The sequence below is a fragment of the Prunus dulcis genome, chromosome 3 (genome assembly GCF_902201215.1).
Source record: "Prunus dulcis chromosome 3, ALMONDv2, whole genome shotgun sequence".
Classification (NCBI taxonomy): domain Eukaryota; kingdom Viridiplantae; phylum Streptophyta; class Magnoliopsida; order Rosales; family Rosaceae; genus Prunus; species Prunus dulcis.
Window position 1 is genome coordinate 19,768,065 of NC_047652.1, and position 17,333 is coordinate 19,785,397.

The 17,333-nt window shown below is 37.3% G+C and overlaps 3 protein-coding genes across 4 annotated transcripts; 1 reads left to right on the forward strand and 2 right to left on the reverse strand.

The window, feature by feature from the left end:
* The first annotated feature begins 754 nt into the window (after nucleotides 1–754).
* On the forward strand, nucleotides 755–4,160 carry LOC117622106 (equilibrative nucleotide transporter 3-like). 2 transcript variants are annotated; one of them, XM_034352654.1, is made up of 10 exons: nucleotides 755–1,102; nucleotides 1,701–1,767; nucleotides 1,872–1,976; nucleotides 2,160–2,315; nucleotides 2,409–2,552; nucleotides 2,674–2,779; nucleotides 2,961–3,133; nucleotides 3,224–3,384; nucleotides 3,458–3,716; nucleotides 3,802–4,160. In XM_034352654.1, the coding sequence occupies exons 2-10, from the start codon at nucleotides 1,726–1,728 to the stop codon at nucleotides 3,907–3,909; spliced, it is 1,254 nt and encodes a 417-aa protein (XP_034208545.1). In that variant the 5' UTR covers nucleotides 755–1,102; nucleotides 1,701–1,725; the 3' UTR covers nucleotides 3,910–4,160. The 2 variants fall into 2 exon arrangements, with proteins under 2 accessions (XP_034208545.1, XP_034208546.1); XM_034352655.1 differs by lacking the exon at nucleotides 755–1,102 and adding an exon at nucleotides 1,167–1,587.
* Nucleotides 4,161–4,992: 832 nt separating this feature from the next.
* LOC117623447 (uncharacterized GPI-anchored protein At4g28100) lies at nucleotides 4,993–6,756 on the reverse strand. The gene is made up of 2 exons (XM_034354433.1): nucleotides 5,600–6,756; nucleotides 4,993–5,510 (listed from the first exon to the last, which is right to left on the reverse strand). The coding sequence occupies exons 1-2, from the start codon at nucleotides 6,239–6,241 to the stop codon at nucleotides 5,178–5,180; spliced, it is 975 nt and encodes a 324-aa protein (XP_034210324.1). The 5' UTR covers nucleotides 6,242–6,756; the 3' UTR covers nucleotides 4,993–5,177.
* Nucleotides 6,757–11,940: 5,184 nt separating this feature from the next.
* Nucleotides 11,941–13,309, reverse strand: LOC117621581 (transcription factor MYB41-like). Its single transcript, XM_034352143.1, has 3 exons — nucleotides 13,160–13,309; nucleotides 12,943–13,072; nucleotides 11,941–12,849 (listed from the first exon to the last, which is right to left on the reverse strand). The coding sequence occupies exons 1-3, from the start codon at nucleotides 13,290–13,292 to the stop codon at nucleotides 12,003–12,005; spliced, it is 1,110 nt and encodes a 369-aa protein (XP_034208034.1). The 5' UTR covers nucleotides 13,293–13,309; the 3' UTR covers nucleotides 11,941–12,002.
* Between the last annotated feature and the right edge of the window lie 4,024 nt (nucleotides 13,310–17,333).

Genomic DNA, 17,333 nt, shown 5'->3' on the forward strand with positions numbered 1-17,333 from the left:
TTTCTTTCTTTTCTTCATCTTCTTTTATTAATTTCTCATAGAAATCCTCAGCCAAATGCATATACTTCTCTTTTTAATATTGAAACAGCTCTGAAATTCAAATTCTCCTTTCAGCAATAACAAAAAAATATATATGTGATGAAGCAGAGGCTCGAATGAGTTATGTTACAACAAATGACATGTTATGTTACATCATAAAATGACATAATAATAATAATAATAATAATAATAATAATAATAATGTTGTTTTCCTTAAAAAATGTTATTAAAATTAGAGTACCAATGTGAAAGTGATGAGTAATAGGCGCCGTGACGGCAGAGTCAACGCCTCCAAATGTGAATACAGAAAACGTCCTCTTTTAGAGTTTCACTCCTCCTTGTCTTTTTCATGGAAAGAAAACCCAACAACTGTCTCCTCGTTAACGTCCTCCTCAAACTCAAAACACTTCCGAATTAATCATTTTCATTTCAACAGTCTTGATCTCTTGGATCCCTGTAGTCTAAGAGATTTATGGTAACTCACCGTTAGATGTAAATTTAACGGTTCACTCATTTATAATTTGAATCGGGTAATAATCATTTATGTCATATTGCATTTATATATATCATTTTGAACCATTGGATTAATATTTAACGGTGAGTGACCACAATCTCTTGGACTCCTGTGGTCCAAGAGATCGGAACTGTTCATTTCAATACCAAATCTTCTCTTCTCTTCTCCCGTTATTTTCTATTTTCTTTTCTTTTCTTTTCTTTTCCGTTCCGAAACAAAAAAAAGTGGGGAGAATTGGTTTGGATTAGACTTTGATGAATGTTTAGAAGCCGGAGGCCGCAGAAGAAGAATGAGATAGGGCAGAGAAATCTCCCTTGCCCCCAACAGACGTCATCACTGCCACTCTGGATTTTCACAGCAGACGCCTAAAAGTTTTCACCTTTTTTGGAGTAGTATTTTGTTGAAAAGGGTGTTCTGTTCCCATTGGTGTAAAATACCATATAAAAGAGGGAGCAGAAGATTCAGATTCTGGGAAAAGATTCAGAAGAATCAAAGAGTCTATTTTCTCAGTCCAACATACATATCCATCCCACCCACCTTCTTCAAAGAGTAAGTTTGCATTTCTCCTTTGTGGATAAAGATTTGATTTTGCGTGTTTATCTGCTCTGTTTCTACTCCTGTTTCTCTCTCTCTCTCTCTCTCTCTCTCTCTCTCTCTCTCTCTCTCTCTCTCTCATGTGACATAGAGAGAGTGGTGAATAAAAGTCAAAGGTGCTTGCTTGGTTGCATTCATAAATCTATAATGGGCTGGTTTAGATTAATGTTTTTGTTGCTTCTTGCATAATAAAAATGAAATCTTTGGAGTTGGTTGGGGAGGACTTCTCATATTTGTTCTTACTTGTAATGAGACTTTAGGGGAAGAAGAGGCTAGAATTCAAATTTTACGTCTGCATTGTAGATAAGGGTTGGACCAATGCTCACTTAAATGTGTGAAGCCTTCACTGGTTGAACCTAGTACACAATGTTCTGGTTGCTGTGCAAGCAAGAATTTGAAGGGATATGAATGTATACTTTAAACATAATCATTGAAGATAGGTTGACTATAATTTATTGCATTTAGCGGCAGATTCACACTAAGATTTGATGTTAGTGGCTTATTTTATGTAGTCAATAAACCAAATGATTTGCCATAACATCATAACTTGTAGGGGAGCTGGTTGAACTGAGGCAATCATGGGAAGCCCTGATGTAAATAGACCCCCACCAAAGCTTGAGGTTTGTAGTGCTTCTTTTGTTTCCTTTAAACTAGAATGAACTTGCAATTAGAGAAAATCTATTTGTTGAACCAGTTTCTGATATGCATTGGTTCTCAATTATAGGGGAAGTATGCTGCAATGGTGGTGTGCTGGCTTCTGGGAAATGGATGCCTCTTTTCATGGAACAGTATGCTTACAATAGAAGATTACTATGTTGACTTGTTCCCGGTAACTGTCCTATCCGATATGATTTCGATTCAGAAACTACAATATCTAGTTTCTACATTGTACCTATCTCTCAGATTTTCTTTGAGTTATGTGCAAGTAGACAATATGTTTTGACAGTTGTAGCATTTGGAATTGGATTGCCTCATCAGTTGAAGTTTAATTTTCTTTTTTCCCCTGATGCAGAGATACCATCCTGCAAGGATCCTCACTCTGGTGTACCAGCCATTTGCGCTTGGAACAATTATAATCTTGTCGTATCATGAGGCGAAGATGAATACTAGGAAAAGAAACTTATTTGGATATGTCCTATTTTTCATAACTTCTCTATTGGTGCTAGTTGTAAGTGCAATTTAAATCTTCAAATAACATCACCAAATGCTGCGATTGAGAAACATATGATTAAGCCTCTAAATGTGCTTCATTCTGCCATAGTTGGATTTAGCTACATCTGGGAGAGGAGGCCTTGGAACTTTTATTGGAATTTGTGCCATTAGTGCTGCCTTTGGAATTGCAGATGCTCATGTGCAAGGAGGAATGGTTGGAGACCTCTCTTTCATGTCAGGAGAACTCATCCAAGTCAGTATTTGTTTTGCATAACAATTACATGCTCTATGTTTCATTTTCGTTTTCCTTCAAGTTGTCGAAATTTGTGGACCTGATTATAAATTTGTGAGTTTTCTTGTTTCAAACTGTTCAGTCTTTCCTTGCTGGTTTGGCTGCATCAGGAGCCCTAACCTCTGCTTTGAGGTTAATTACAAAGGCAGCATTTGAGAATTCCCATAATGGTCTTCGGAAAGGAGCTAGTAGGTTCCAGTTTTCAAGTTCTCATATTTGTTGTTGAACATGTTACTGTTTTCTTTAGGACCATCATAAACTTAAATCTTCTGATATTTTGTATCTGTGCATGGTCTTGCCTACCATATATATATGCATGTTCAACTTACATTAAAGCACTGGCTTTTTTTTTTTTTTTTTCCACTGCAGTTTTGTTCTTTGCAATCTCTTCAATCTTTGAGCTTCTCTGCGTGATTCTTTATGCTTTTGCCTTTCCGAAGCTACCAATTGTTAAGTACTATCGCTCAAAGGCCGCTTCAGAAGGATCAAAAACTGTTTCTGCTGACCTTGCTGCTGGTGGCATCCAAACATTGCCTGAAGCAGTATGTCATTCGCTCCAACATATGCTCAAATAATGCCCCAACGCATTCATCTTCTAATGTTCTAAGAAAGAACAATGTAAATTCATGCAGGATGAGGAAGAGCAGAGAGATCTAGAGCGGCTGGGGAACAAACAATTGCTGCTTCAAAACATTGATTATGCACTCGATATGTTTCTAATCTATGCCCTCACTTTGTCAATTTTCCCCGGATTCTTATCCGAAGACACCGGATCACACAGCTTGGGTACATGGTATGTACTTAAACATAACGTTACTTGGTGTCAACAAGAATTTTGTTCTAAAATCTGGAATTATACATGTCAGGTATGCTCTGGTTTTGATTGCAATGTACAATGTGTCTGATCTGATTGGGAGATACATTCCGCTGGTGAAATTCCTCAAGTTGGAAAATCGTAGAGGGCTCATGGTTGTGATTCTTTCTCGTTTCTTGCTCGTCCCGGCATTCTATTTCACTGCCAGGTATGGTGACCAAGGCTGGATGATAATGCTCACATCCTTCTTGGGTTTATCTAATGGTTACCTCACAGTCTGTGTGCTTACTTCAGCACCCAAAGGTTACAAGGTTTGTACATTGCATTTTATACTTGAAAAGTTTAACAGTTTGTTTAGTTAAAGAAGTAAGATTGATCAGAATTTGGGTTTTGCAGGGGCCAGAGCAAAATGCTTTAGGAAACTTGCTGGTTGTGTTCCTACTGGTAGGTATATTTGCAGGTGTAACACTTGATTGGTTGTGGCTTATAGGCAAGGGCTGGTAAAAATTTGATTTAACTGACTTGAAGGTTGTTCCAATTTGCCACAGTAAGACTGGATTCTGTTTTTTGGTGATTCATTATTAAATGGTAGAAGTAAATATTTGGTTTTTCAGTTTTTTATTTTATTTTATTTCACAAGAACATTTAGGAAGCATTGGAACTAATTCTTTGCTTCTGCATTGTATTTTTTGGGGGAAAACATTTTCTATCCCACAAAACAAATGCAGCCTAAAGGGCCATTCAAATTTAGACTCCAAACTGTTCCATTAGATACAAGCGTAGAGGCTGAGAAATTGGACATGCTGAAGTCAAAATTATTTTGCACCCAAATGCTATGGAGTTATACAGGCCGATGGACCACGCCCAAAAAAAAACAAAAACTCATTCAAAAGAGGAGTGTCAAAATCGCTACAAACAAAAAATTGATGTCCACAAAATAAAACATTTATCCAAGCTGGGCTACGCGACGACAATAATTCATCCGCAATTCGCTCCCTAGAAGATGTAAAACTACCTAATTAAAACTTTATTTAATTAATCTAATCTTCAGATAACAATGTGTTTGGGTTTTATAATCCAAAATTCTTAGCATCTCGCGTCCCAGTTTTGCATTTCTATGCGACCAACATACTCAGTCATGGGGAGTTGCTAATGCTATTTTCTGTCTCTGTGTGTAGCTTTCTAAACACCCCCAACACAAATGGTCATTAATGAGCTTTGGGTGCCACTACCACATTTCTTTAATTCTCTAGCCCCTCCTTGCTTCTTAATTCCAAATCATTTACCATTAATGCACTCCCACAAATTTTCAGCACCATAAATAAATAATCAGATAGAGAATGTCTCAAACCTCAAATTGCCTTTACTATTCTTACCCACTGAGTCTTAATCCAAACTTAAAAGCCAGTCACTTGAGGACCAACTCATTATAGTACCAAGAAGGCAGTGTTCCCATTTTTTGCAGAGGTGAACAATTCAGTTGGTTAAGACAGTGTGTCTGTCCACTACACCTCGATAGGCCGATCCTTTTTCAGTAAATTAGAGTAATTTAGAATATTTCTTTCTAAAAATAAAAATGTAAAGAAATTTGAATTAGTAAAAGTAAGAACTTCCCTGCTGTACTTACTATGAGCTGAAATTTACAGTGGGCAAAATGACAAAAACACCCAACAGCCGTTTGTCTACTTGCATCACGTGAACCGACACGACAGGGATTACCAAAAAAATGGGGCAAAAACCCAGACTTGAATCTTGATCCCCTCTCTCTCACCCTAAACAAACAGAGACACCAAAATGATCAGGGGCAGAATCGGAAACAACAAAATGGACGGTGACGATGCGGTCGCTTGCGCCTTATCGAACTGCAGTGAATCTACGGCCAGCGGCATGTTCTCCTGGTCCGGGCTACACGTGGACTCGTGCGGTGGGTGCGCACTGTACATTATGGCCCGCAGCACCGCCGAAACAGTGGGTATGTACGCTGTTTTGTTCCGGGCCAGCAGCCACGTCAGCCCCATGAGCTGGCAGTCCCTGTTGAACATCTTGCTCGCTCTGTCGCTCGTGGACTTGTCCCCCGCCGTTCCGTTCTTGCTCCCACCCTTGAGCTGCAATTAGTAATTACCAGTCAAGTAAGACGGCATTCTGGTCAAACAAAACAAAATATGTTATAGAATTGTGGAAAGACGAAACTGACCTTCTGGAGAGCGCCGAGGCACTTGGTGCAGCCAGAATACGAAGAGTTGCGGCAGTTCTTCTCCAAGTTCTTCACGGCAGCGGTGGGCGTGGCGTTGTGAAAACCTAGCGACAGGTTAAAAGCGGCGGGGCAGCTGAGGGAGCCGATCTGGTGGAGCCGGATGCCGCAGAAGCACAAAACGGCGTCGCAGCTGGCGTTCGGCTGAGGAATCCGGATATTTCGGCCCACAAGCGAGGACTGCAGGGAGTTGACGCACTTCTGCGAGTCGTCCGGCATCATCGGCTGGTCGAGGCCGGCGGAAGGAGCCGGAGCCGATGAGGGGAGTTCGAGAGCTGACCTGGCATGGGCAGCGAAGAGCCAGGCGGCTAGGACAGGGCAGCATCGGCTGCGGTCGAGGTCTCGGCCGCATGCTTGGCTGACGCCGCCGAAGAGCTCATCGGAGAGGTCGAGGTGGCAGGTTTGGGTTGGGGTTTGGGACGGGAGGGCCGGGACAGTGTTGGGGCTGGAGTACTCGCCCGGTTTGAGTGGCTGGGGGTGACCGGTTATCGGTTGAGCAAGTAAACCGGCGAGGGTAATGTTAAAGCTGGATATTAACAAGAGAAGGAAGAAGGTGAAAGTGGCGGAGGTTGGAAATGATGGCATTTTGAGGTGAAGTTGTGTTTGTTTCTGAGGAAAATGATGATAAGCGGGACGAAAGTGAGGGAAAGATAAGCACTTTGATATCTGATTTTGTTTTTGTTTGAGAAAGGAGAGAGCTTTATGCTTCTTTTTGAAATTATGAAATAGTAAAGGTGAAAAAGGAGGAGATTCTGAAATATTCAAAGGACAGCCATTGTGTTTTTGCTTTTCAGGGCTGCAAGGCTGCTGCTGGCACCCACTGTCTCCTCCTCACGACCTAAACAGAGCAAAAGCCAAAACAACTGAGCAGAGATGGGACTGAGAGAACTGTGAGATAAATGGTAGAAACCCACCCAGAAAGAAAGATCGGTTTTTTCTCTTTTCTTCTTTTCTTTGTGGTTGTTTCTGTTTTCTTTCTCTAGAAATGGTGGATATGATTTGATGGGTTTATAATCCAGATGAAAAAGGAAGGATGAACCGTGAGCTGACTCAGAGAGAGAGAGAGAGAGAGAGAGAGAGAGAGAGATAGATTTATGCAGAGACGCTCTCTCTACTGTGTATAGTTCACTCACGAAGTACAGTGGGCATTCATCAGTTGTGTATTATACTATATAGTATATGAACTATATGGAAAAGGATTCTACTTTTGGATTCAATTATTTAAAAAGGAAAAGGGCAATTGGGTTGGGTTGTGGGGTCCAGGAGAAATAGAAGATATTCGTTTGGTAGAGGCTAGACTGAGAAAGAAGGGGTGGTATAATACTGGGTTTTTTGCATGATAAGAAAAAAGGCTGTCTAAAGATTTGGCAGCTTGTGGTGTCATTTTCCTTTTCATTCTCTATCCTCCTCACACTCTGATATGATATGAAATGAAGGTGCTCTATCTCCTCTCTCTTTCTTTTTATTTTTTCAAGTTTGAGTGATTGCTGAGCACCATGAACTTGCCATAGCCTTTTTCCTACTTTTGCTACAGAAGAGGCCAGAGGGTCATTGAGCCATTGATGTCCCATTTTGTGCTAATGACATCTTAATAATCTAATAATGATATAAAGTATAAACCAAGCAAGCAATAGCCATATTATTAATCATATTAATATTCATATATAATAAATAAATAAAAAAGCCAAAAGGGTATAATTATTAATGAGAAATTAGCATGGCCAACAAGAACAAGGTGAATAACAGGCAGAAAAGATTCTAGATTTGAATCATTACATTCGTGTAATGCGTGTGAATTTAATGTGTTACCGCTCTAAAGTTCTTTAAAAATGAAAAAGGGGTAAAGGTTAAAAAGAGAAAGCAAAAGAGGGATGGGAGAGTTTTTGTGTATTGAAACTTGTGCATGAAAAAGGAAACAAATGTGGAATGGGAGGGCATCCTAGGTAATTGACCGTTTCTGTGTTGAACCCTTTCAAGCAAGCACCATATGCGTGACCTTGAGCGTGTGTGGTTACTGGGTAATAGCTCCTCCTTCAGACAAAAGTCATCGTGTGCCTGCGTGACAGCCAAAGCATCCAACTTTTCCACAAATTATTTTTCAAAAAGATAACATAAAGTAATACAAAACTGGTCAGTCAGAGAGTGAGAGAGAGAGAGAGAGAAGACATTACATTGCAGTTCACATGGAACGAAATGGAATGGCCACACTCCAAAGTTCCAAACACTGTTTGTTTTACCTACCCTTTTTTATATGCAGAAAAAAGAAAAATTGTAAAATGTCCAAAATGGTGTCCATTATCTTTGCTTATTGATATTCCATATCTACAGAGGAAAAATTAGCAGAAAAAAACCAAGTAGTAGGTTCCAAATCACAGAAAAGATAAGAGAGAGAGAGAGAGAGTGGAATATATATATACAAGGGAGAGCAACAGTCCAAGGGAGAAATGAATGAATGAAAGGAGATGCATGTTGTGTTTAAAGACAAGACAAACATAAAGCGCCAATCAAGCAAAAATTATTCCAACCAAAAGTTCCTTTGGGAAAAGCTCAACACTCTCTCTCGTTTGCCCCACTGGTTTTCTTTTTTTTTTCCTTCATTTTAAAGCTTTTTCTCTCCCTTGGGCTCTCTTGGGTTGGGTCCCCCCTCTGTGTTTTAAAATTGTTAGAGATCACTAGGCTTTTGGTGTGTTTTAGTGCAAGCCCCATTCGTCCTTAAAAAAAGCTAATGGACTTGGCTTTTCTTTAAGATTTTGAATCAGAGATTATTTTATCAAAGAAGATTAGGTCAGAAGGAAAAGCAATAGATAGATGATCCTCCTCGCAAAGTTTTTGGTAATTGAGCGTAGAAAGTAGGAGAGGAAAAGCCTAAAAGGTTCAATGATGGTGTTGTTGCAAATGCAGGCTATTAGTATATACACTCTCCTAGTACGTACGGTTGTCGGGTATTGGCAAGCCTTGTACGAAAAGAAAAGACATGGTGTGGTGTCTTCAGGGGAGATTCGGGCCATTGTCGATTGCAAGGGTGAGGATGTGAGTGTTGAATAGTTTGTATCTGTGCACAATAACTATTCACTTGAACATTGTTTGAGATATCATGGTGACAATCTGAATTGTGCGTTCAATATGAATTTATCTTATATGTTATATCTCAAATTGGTTTGAGTAATTCCCTTCCCCTTGTACTAAAAAAAAATAAAAATTGAGAGCAAACATAGTCTGATTCGATTAGCTTTAGGTATCAAACTGCATACTTAACTATTGCAACATTATGATTATGTTTAACCTTCAAACTAGTAGTATAATCGAACCAGATCAATTTAGTTAATAACCAGTTTGATTCAGTCATTTTCTCTCATACATAATTATGCAAATGTTTTTTTTTTCCTGTCAGAAGATGAACTTCATTCCAAAACCTCACCCCAAAACGGGGAGGGCACTTAAACAACAAACAAAGCAACCCAACAAGGAAGCCCAAAGAATCTAACTAATCTCCAATATCATATGAACAAGAATAAACAAACTGTCCCAAATAATGATATCATCAGGTTAACAAAAATAAAAATGACAAAACTAACTGGATTAAGAACAACAAAACAACCCAATAAGCAAAACAACGTCAAACTCAACAGAAAAACTAAACCAACACAGATCTGCCACCATAAGCTAACAACTCTTAGAACAGCCCCGACAAGGCAAGAGAAACATAATCATAAGACTATAAGGAGGTGGTGCGAGCACCTGAGCTGTAGCGGTGTCGTAGCTCTACACAAATTTCACAATGTACTCAAGCTGTAGCAGTAAGGCAAGGGTAATTTTCACTAGAGTTGGGTAAAGCGGTGCTGAGGTAATTTTCACCAAATTAGCTTGAACCTAATTATGCAAATGTTATATCACATATATCAAAGGGAATTTCATATCCTAAATTGAACAACAATTAAGAGCATTTCTTATCCTTGAAGATGCGTAAATTTTAAGAAAGGGATTAGATGAGCTAGGGATTTAAGTTTATAATATTAACGGTGATCATCAATATCAAAAGTGTAAAAGGCAAACTAAAAGTAAAGTAATTAGGATTTAGATGACAAAGAAAAATGAGCCGGCCGGTTCAAGCCAAACTGAAACAGATGACCTTGTTCATGATTTACACGGCTCTCTCTTCCTCTTCTTCCTGATCAATAGAGGAAAGGTCGACATGTGTCGTCGAGTGTCAAAGTCTTCAAATAAATCATCGGTTTCCATTTATTTTCTAGCCACCAAATAAAAGTTATTTTGACCCAAATGCGCATTTTCTCTGAAAAAACAATGAAAGCATGTGAAGAATAACAAAAAGAATCGATCAATCAAGCCGCCACTAGTCCATTTTACCTTCTTTTTTTTTTCAATACTAAACTTCTTGCCTAGACAAGACGTTTTTTTTTTTTTGAATTTATAGCGCAATAATTATGTCATGCTTTGCTTGACTCCTTGAATGAAGATCATATGTCAAAAATTGATGGAAAAAAGGAGGTGCTAAATGTGTCGGGTTGAATTTGCCCCCACTTTAAGTGGAAGAAAAGGCTCTCACAACTTCAATATTCTTTCTTTGTGTGATTGGAACAAATTCAATGCACACTTTCTATTGTCACAAAGACAAGAAAAATAAAAGATGAATACGAATGTTTTTCTTTCACGTGTTCCTTCGAACTTAATAAAAGAAAATAATTAGTGGAAAATGATGAGGTTCCATTCCCACAACCCACTTTTTTTTCTTTTTTCGTCATAAACAAGTTTCATTAATATAGAAAGACAAAGCCAATTACATCAAAATAAAATTTTAAAAATGAGTTCAAAGGACATAAAACCCATTACAGATAGAAAGTCCACTAATTTCCTACACTATAATCCTATCTGTTTTATTTGGTAGCAAGCATGGCCACATATGCTCCACACAATAATTCAACACCTGCTAAATTATGTGGTTGTGTTCGTTTGTTTGTTTTTTTTTTTCTGGTGGAACAATGATGATATGAAGAGGCATGTGAAGACAATAACACACTTTTTGAGTACTTATGAGCTTTGAAATCAAAATTTTATTTTTTATTGAACAAGTAAGTGGGTTTGTGGATATTGGGCGGTCGAGAAAAAGCTAAGAAGAAAGACTGAAAGTAGATCGAATACGCACGAAAATGCGTAGCTGATTGACCAAAACGAAAAGAAGAAGCAGCTTCATTTTCTTCCAGATCAACCACACTACTACATACATGGTCAGCGTACTTGGCAGGTGGCAAAAACTCAAAACCCAAAATAATGATCATCATCAGAGTTCTACCAATGTACGTTTGTATATGCTAAATATGCAAAACGCGTACAAATTAGACACATAAAAAAAAAAAAAAAAAAGTGAAGAAAAGATAAAAGGGGAGATAAATTTATATTGTGGCAATGAACATCTTCATATGATAAATGTGGATTAATCATTAATTCATTTACTATGAATATATATATCGATAGTCTAAACTACTGGCGATGAGTTTTCTCACACACACACGACTATGATGTCATTGAGATTCAAATCTTAAATATCTGGTATGCAAGTCAAAATTCTTTTTCATTAGACTAGACCCCGTTGGCCTATATTTTTTATGTGCCTCACAGCTTGCTACTACATAGATTTAATGGAACATGTACGAAATGAGGACTTCGGAACTTATCAAAAAAGACCTATAGTTTGCTTCTCTGTAATTCATTTGAGTTTGTAAGTGATGGGCCTACATGTACCAACAATATAAGATGAACTACCCAATTGGATCAATTTTTCACGTATCATTTCACTTACGTACTTCCCATAGACATTCAATTTTTTTACCAAGTTATACCAGAAAAAGTTCGATAGCTCCCACCCAGACTTTTTTTTCCTTCTTCCCGGATATATATGTAGAGATCTCAAGAACCATTGAACTGTACATTGTTTAAACCTTGAACTCATGTATTTTTGCTGGCAGAGCTGATCGAACAGACATGCATGCCAGTGGTGACGGCAGGGTGGTAACAAGTCAGAATATACTAAATTCAAACAACATTAATATTTTGGCAAAGAAAATGATAACAGATGCTTTGACAAGAATATTTTCTTCACAGTGCATGGAATGGAACAAACCTAATTTGCAATTAATGTGCATGCAATTCTACTTTGGTACACACCAAAAAAAAAAAAAAAAAAAAAAAAAAAAAAAAAAAAAAAAAAAAAAAACTGGAGTTAATTAATAAACAATGACGACAAAGAATCTCATTATCCACATCAACTACTTGTACCAGAAATCAAATCAAACTAGAAACACAAAACAGAAGATTTGAGTCTAAAAGATCTCTACATAATATCGTTAATATCCAAAACACTCTCTGGGATTTCAAACTTCAACCAGTCGCTGCAATAGCTTTCTTTTTCATCCTCTGTGCTGCTGTTTATGTATGTTCCCGATGAATTCAATGCGGTGGGGCTTGAATAAGGCGTCGACATAACAGAATCGAAGCTGAAATCGCTACTTCTGTTGTAATTCAAAGATTGGAAATAATTTTCGGGCAAATCAGGAATGTTTGTGGGATCACTTGAAGTAGTGCAAGGCACATAGCTTGGTTGGCAAACAGCAGTTTGATGATCAGCCCCCAAATTTGAATGAACCATATTTTCTTGGGAAACTGTGGGGCAGTTAAAGTTGGTCATGTTGGGTGAGTACCCTTCCGCATTGATCACTTGCATAAGCTGTTTCATTTTCGCCACGTCAGCAGAAAAGTCCCCTTGGATGAGATCTTGGAGCTGGTCATGGGACTGTAAAGGTGGGAGCACTTGGCTATTTTGCGGCTGGGAATTGCAGAGCTGGTTTTGATCATGGAGATTATAGTTTTGGGAACACAATTCTGGGTTTTCTTGTTTGATTGACAACAGATTGGTTGCCAGCCTTAGCAGCTCTGGATTGACAAGCGGTTGCTGCTGCTGGGTGCTACTCAGCAAGCTTGACAAATTGAGAAGGGCAGCAGCTGGATTGTTGCACATATATGAGCTGAGAATTGAGGACAGATCAAGAAGGTCGATTCGTGGAGCATGTGTCACCGGATCAATTCCCATTTTAAGGAGCCTCTTTCTGATATGCGTGTTCCAGTAGTTCTTGATCTCATTGTCTGTCCTCCCTGGCAACCGAGCTGCAATAGCTGACCATCTGACATTATTGGAAAACAGATAATTTGGTCAGGAGGAGCAATTAATTACAAAAAAAAAAATCATATTAAATATGTTTAGCAATTAAGCTTACTTGTTTCCCAGGATGCTATGTAGCTGGATTATAGTCTCTTCTTCTTCAAAGGAGAATCTTCCTCTCTTTATATCAGGTCTCAGGTAGTTTGTCCATCTAAGGCGGCAACTCTTCCCACATCTTTCAAGCCCTATACATGTAATTACATTTCAATCATTAATTAGAATGAAAACAAACTGTTTGATGAACATGATCATATATATGTACATGTACACACCTGCGTTCTTCGGAAGGTTTCGCCAATTCCCCGTTCCGTGTTTCTGAACGTAATCGACGAGCAAAGCATCTTCTTCAGTAGTCCATGGACCTTTCTTGAGTCCATTTTTATCACAGCAAGGAGCTCTTCCCATCTTGGCAATGGCACAGCAGATGTTGTTATCAAACTTGATGTGGACCTGGAGATCAGAAGTTTTCGATTTCGAATTAAGCTACTTTGTGACTTATAATTGGAAAGTAGTGCAATTAAGTTGCTGATGAAAAGGGAAAGATGAGGAATATATATATATATCTAGCGGAGGGATGAAGTTTGAGAAACAATTTGAAGTCAAAGGGATTTGGCGCCGGCCTCATGCCACATGTCCATTTATTTATGTGCAGTATATGAATGTAATATTAGGTATATAATTAAGCTATAAGCACACGCCAAAAAAGCAACAAAAAATAAAATTAAAACAAAGCCGAGGAATTGGGTCACATGTAAAAGTAAACATGGTGTGTCTAGTTTTATTAATCTTATCTTATGCATGGATACAATTGTGCCAGCGGGAATAATACAAACTATGAAGCTTTTGGACGTATGGGGTTGACTTTTTTATTTATTAGTTTTAATTTTTCTTCGTAAATGTATGTACCCAAGTACTGAAAATGATGGGGCGGTAGGGTTGTTAGATCTGCTATCAACAAGGAGAAAAGCTTCCATCCCTTCTGTTTCGTGATTCATTCACCATTTGATCATATTTTCTATCAACTTTCTGAGGTTACTTGTTGTCGAAGGGCTTTCTTCATTTACGTTGGCTGTCATCAGCAAAATGCTCCACAATATCATATAATATTACAAAATTTACCCAGAAAAAAAAAAAAAAAAAAACCAAGCGTTTCACTTCACTTACGTTAACTGTCATAAGAAATAATAATTCACCTCTGAAAAAATTTTTAATTTCGCCGTTGAAGATGAACGTCCCAATTCAAAGACTTCATAGAATCATGATCATGCATTGGTGATCATGCAACATTATTTTTTTGAACATATTTCACCATAGTTGTCAATCATTGATAAATTAGAAAACGGAAGTTTGATTCATGTCGTGTTTTTTTTTTTTGGTCATGATAATATTGAATCCTTTGACTATCTTTTTCAGAATTTGTCTTTTTTCTAAAAGAGTTCTAAATTTCTTGATTGGTTGAAATCTACTATAAATAATTGAAAAAATTTCTTTGGTTGGTCCTACAATAATTGACATAATGTTTTTATTTTGTCAAACAAATTTAGTTCTATGTTGAATGCTGCCGTTTTGAAGAATGCTAGGAACCTAATTGTGAATTGCCTTAGCACAAAAGATAAACAAAAAAAAAAAACAAAAAAAAATGTTTATTTGATTTTCCGCACCTTTAATCATTCAAAAATAATAAACCCAGAAAAGTTCATGATGATGTGTCATGTTGTTAACACATGTTCCCTAACTTTCCAAGCTGGAACGTCTTAGAAATCAAGCCATTAAAATCTAGCCACGTATAGCAAACGGAGACAAGTGTACTTCCTACTTTCCAACAACAAAGTCAACCCATCTCCTGCAATCCTGAACTGACAAATGTCCTCTTCCGGCAGCAAGCAAGTGTGCTTCTTTTATCTGCAGTAGCATTGTAACAAGAAATCTGAGTCATTGAAAATCAGGTGCTGTAGTCCATCCACCTCTATCTAACATTACCCAAATTGGTCAATTATTATCTTATTATATAATCTCAATCTCACTGAGATTTTGCCTTGAAGTCAAATCAAATTGCTGCTTGCTTGTTTGCTTTGCTTTCCAGTTTTCACATTTCTTCTTTCACTTCCCAAACTACAAAAAGAAAATCTAGAAGAAGTGATGCTTTTCTGCCCTCGTATTGAATATGGGTGCTGCTTGCTTTCTCATCGTAAGGAGTCACTCCTCCTCATCACAGTTTAACATACATGTAAAAATAATTTATTAAAAATATTATACTGTTATTAATAAGAATATAAGAATTCCTACTTATATAATAAAAAAGAAAAGTATTTTACATTAAATATTCATATCTCGATAAAATAGGTCATTTGTTTTCAATTCTGTGATATCAGCTGTTGAACTTAGAGAATAAGTAGTTTATAAGATCAGCACATGCGCTATAAATATTATATATTCCATGTCTCAAAATAGTGTAATTGTTAAGCAAACCATAATTGTTATCTATGTCTCCTTGTTTGCTGTCTACAGGACACACACACATATATATCCCATTTAATTTCTTTGGATCAGCAATGAAGCTTTTAGAAACTTCAATTTTATGGCTGTGACACGTGCCCAAATATTATGTAACCATAATATCCATTTTATGTGGTCGTGGAAAGTTTTATGCAGTGTGTGTGTGTATCGTCACTACATATATAAATAATTTTTGCTTGTTGAAGGGTTTGTGATGATGAATTTGATGCATGCCTTATGCCTATACGTACACATTATATCAGTTTAGGTAATTACTTGTCGCAAATCTAGGGTTGGTAGCACCTGTATGTATTATATTAAAATTGGGTTGAATCGTCTATAAAAACGTTGCTATCTAACTTGTTCTTGTTGATTGTCAGGCCTCCAAAATCTCCCAACAAACTTTGAATATCAATGGCTTCTGTTTTTTAGAGAATTATGGGGGTACGTACTTAATTAACAAAATTAAAACTGATTTTATTTGAGGAATGACTTTTAGGGTATTCTACAAATTTTTTTTCAACGATTCAAACCATCTATTGTTTAGGTCTTCATTCATAGATCATCATTGCAAACAAAAATTGACAAATTGAAAATCATTTAGACATTTAATTGTGTCATACAAAATCAATGAACACGGCGCTTCAAGAAAATATATATTAAAATTTCAATAATTTAATTGAGTAGTCAAATGATATCGGATTCAAGTGATTTTTTATATATGGATATGATCGATCGGCTTTAAAAAAAAATAAATTAAATTAAACTAATTTACAGAGAAGAGATTCAAACTTGAATGCAAAAGAGCTTTAAACTTACTGTCCTGATCAACTGACTTAACCCATATATATCGAGCGGCTTGTTTCTAAATGAGTTAGGATCTAAGTGTTTTTTTGGATGTAAGAGAAATATAGATCGACCTCTTAATATTCTACGCATCCATGCAGGTAGGTGTTGTGTATGACAACATGAGATCTATATATATTTGTACTATAAATTTGAGGGATTGAATTACAGATCTGGCCGTTGACCGTTGACCCCCTCTTGAGGGCTTAGCTGTTGTCACTTGTGTAAACACGTGTACAAGAATTGCGGTACCAAGATTGTATGCGATGCATGGCAAAATTACACGTAAAATGACCGACGTTGTTGGTTGTTCAACCTTTTTTTATTTTTCGGCCACTGCGCTTGACTTCACTTATATGATGATGATGTGGTACTAGTGATATCAAAATTAATGGATTATATTAATAGCTAGTGGGGATGGTTTTAGTGCTGCAGGGAAAACCTGACATCGTCTCAATTTTTTTTCTCTTTAGAGTCTTGATTTCGAGTGCATATATAACTATATATAACTGCTCTTAATTACATAAGTTGACTAAAAGCGCATTTTTATTTTTAATTTATTTAGAATATCGGGACCTTTTTATAAATAAAAAAAAATTTTGATTTTTGCTTCTCCAATTTCCGTTGATATGCAGAATGTAAAAGAGTTTGGACTGGGTCGAGCCCTTTTTGGTTCCGTTGACTTGGGCTATTGATTTAGTTTTGGGCAAGCTTCCACCAATGCTTAGGCCCTGTCTTAATTATTGGGTAGGGAGCTCACTCAAACTAGAGAGCAACATTTAGACCTAACCCAACCCAACCCACAACTTTATGTACTGGGTATGTACGTAACAAGGTGTTAAGCAGTTCCCAAAATAGGTGATGGCCATCATCACCCTCCATTGAAGCCACATCAGTTTCACTACAATCTTGTGCCTTCATCAAACACACCCATTTTGGGAAGTGTGTTTTTGGGGCTCTACATTTTCGTTTTTGCATTGAGTCAGGACAAATCGTTTCAAGGCTTTGAATATTTTCTCCTCCTAATACAAATGTTGCTCGAACATTATTGTCTTCCCATGCTGATCTCAAGCTGATGTACTGGTTGAACAAAATGGGCTCATA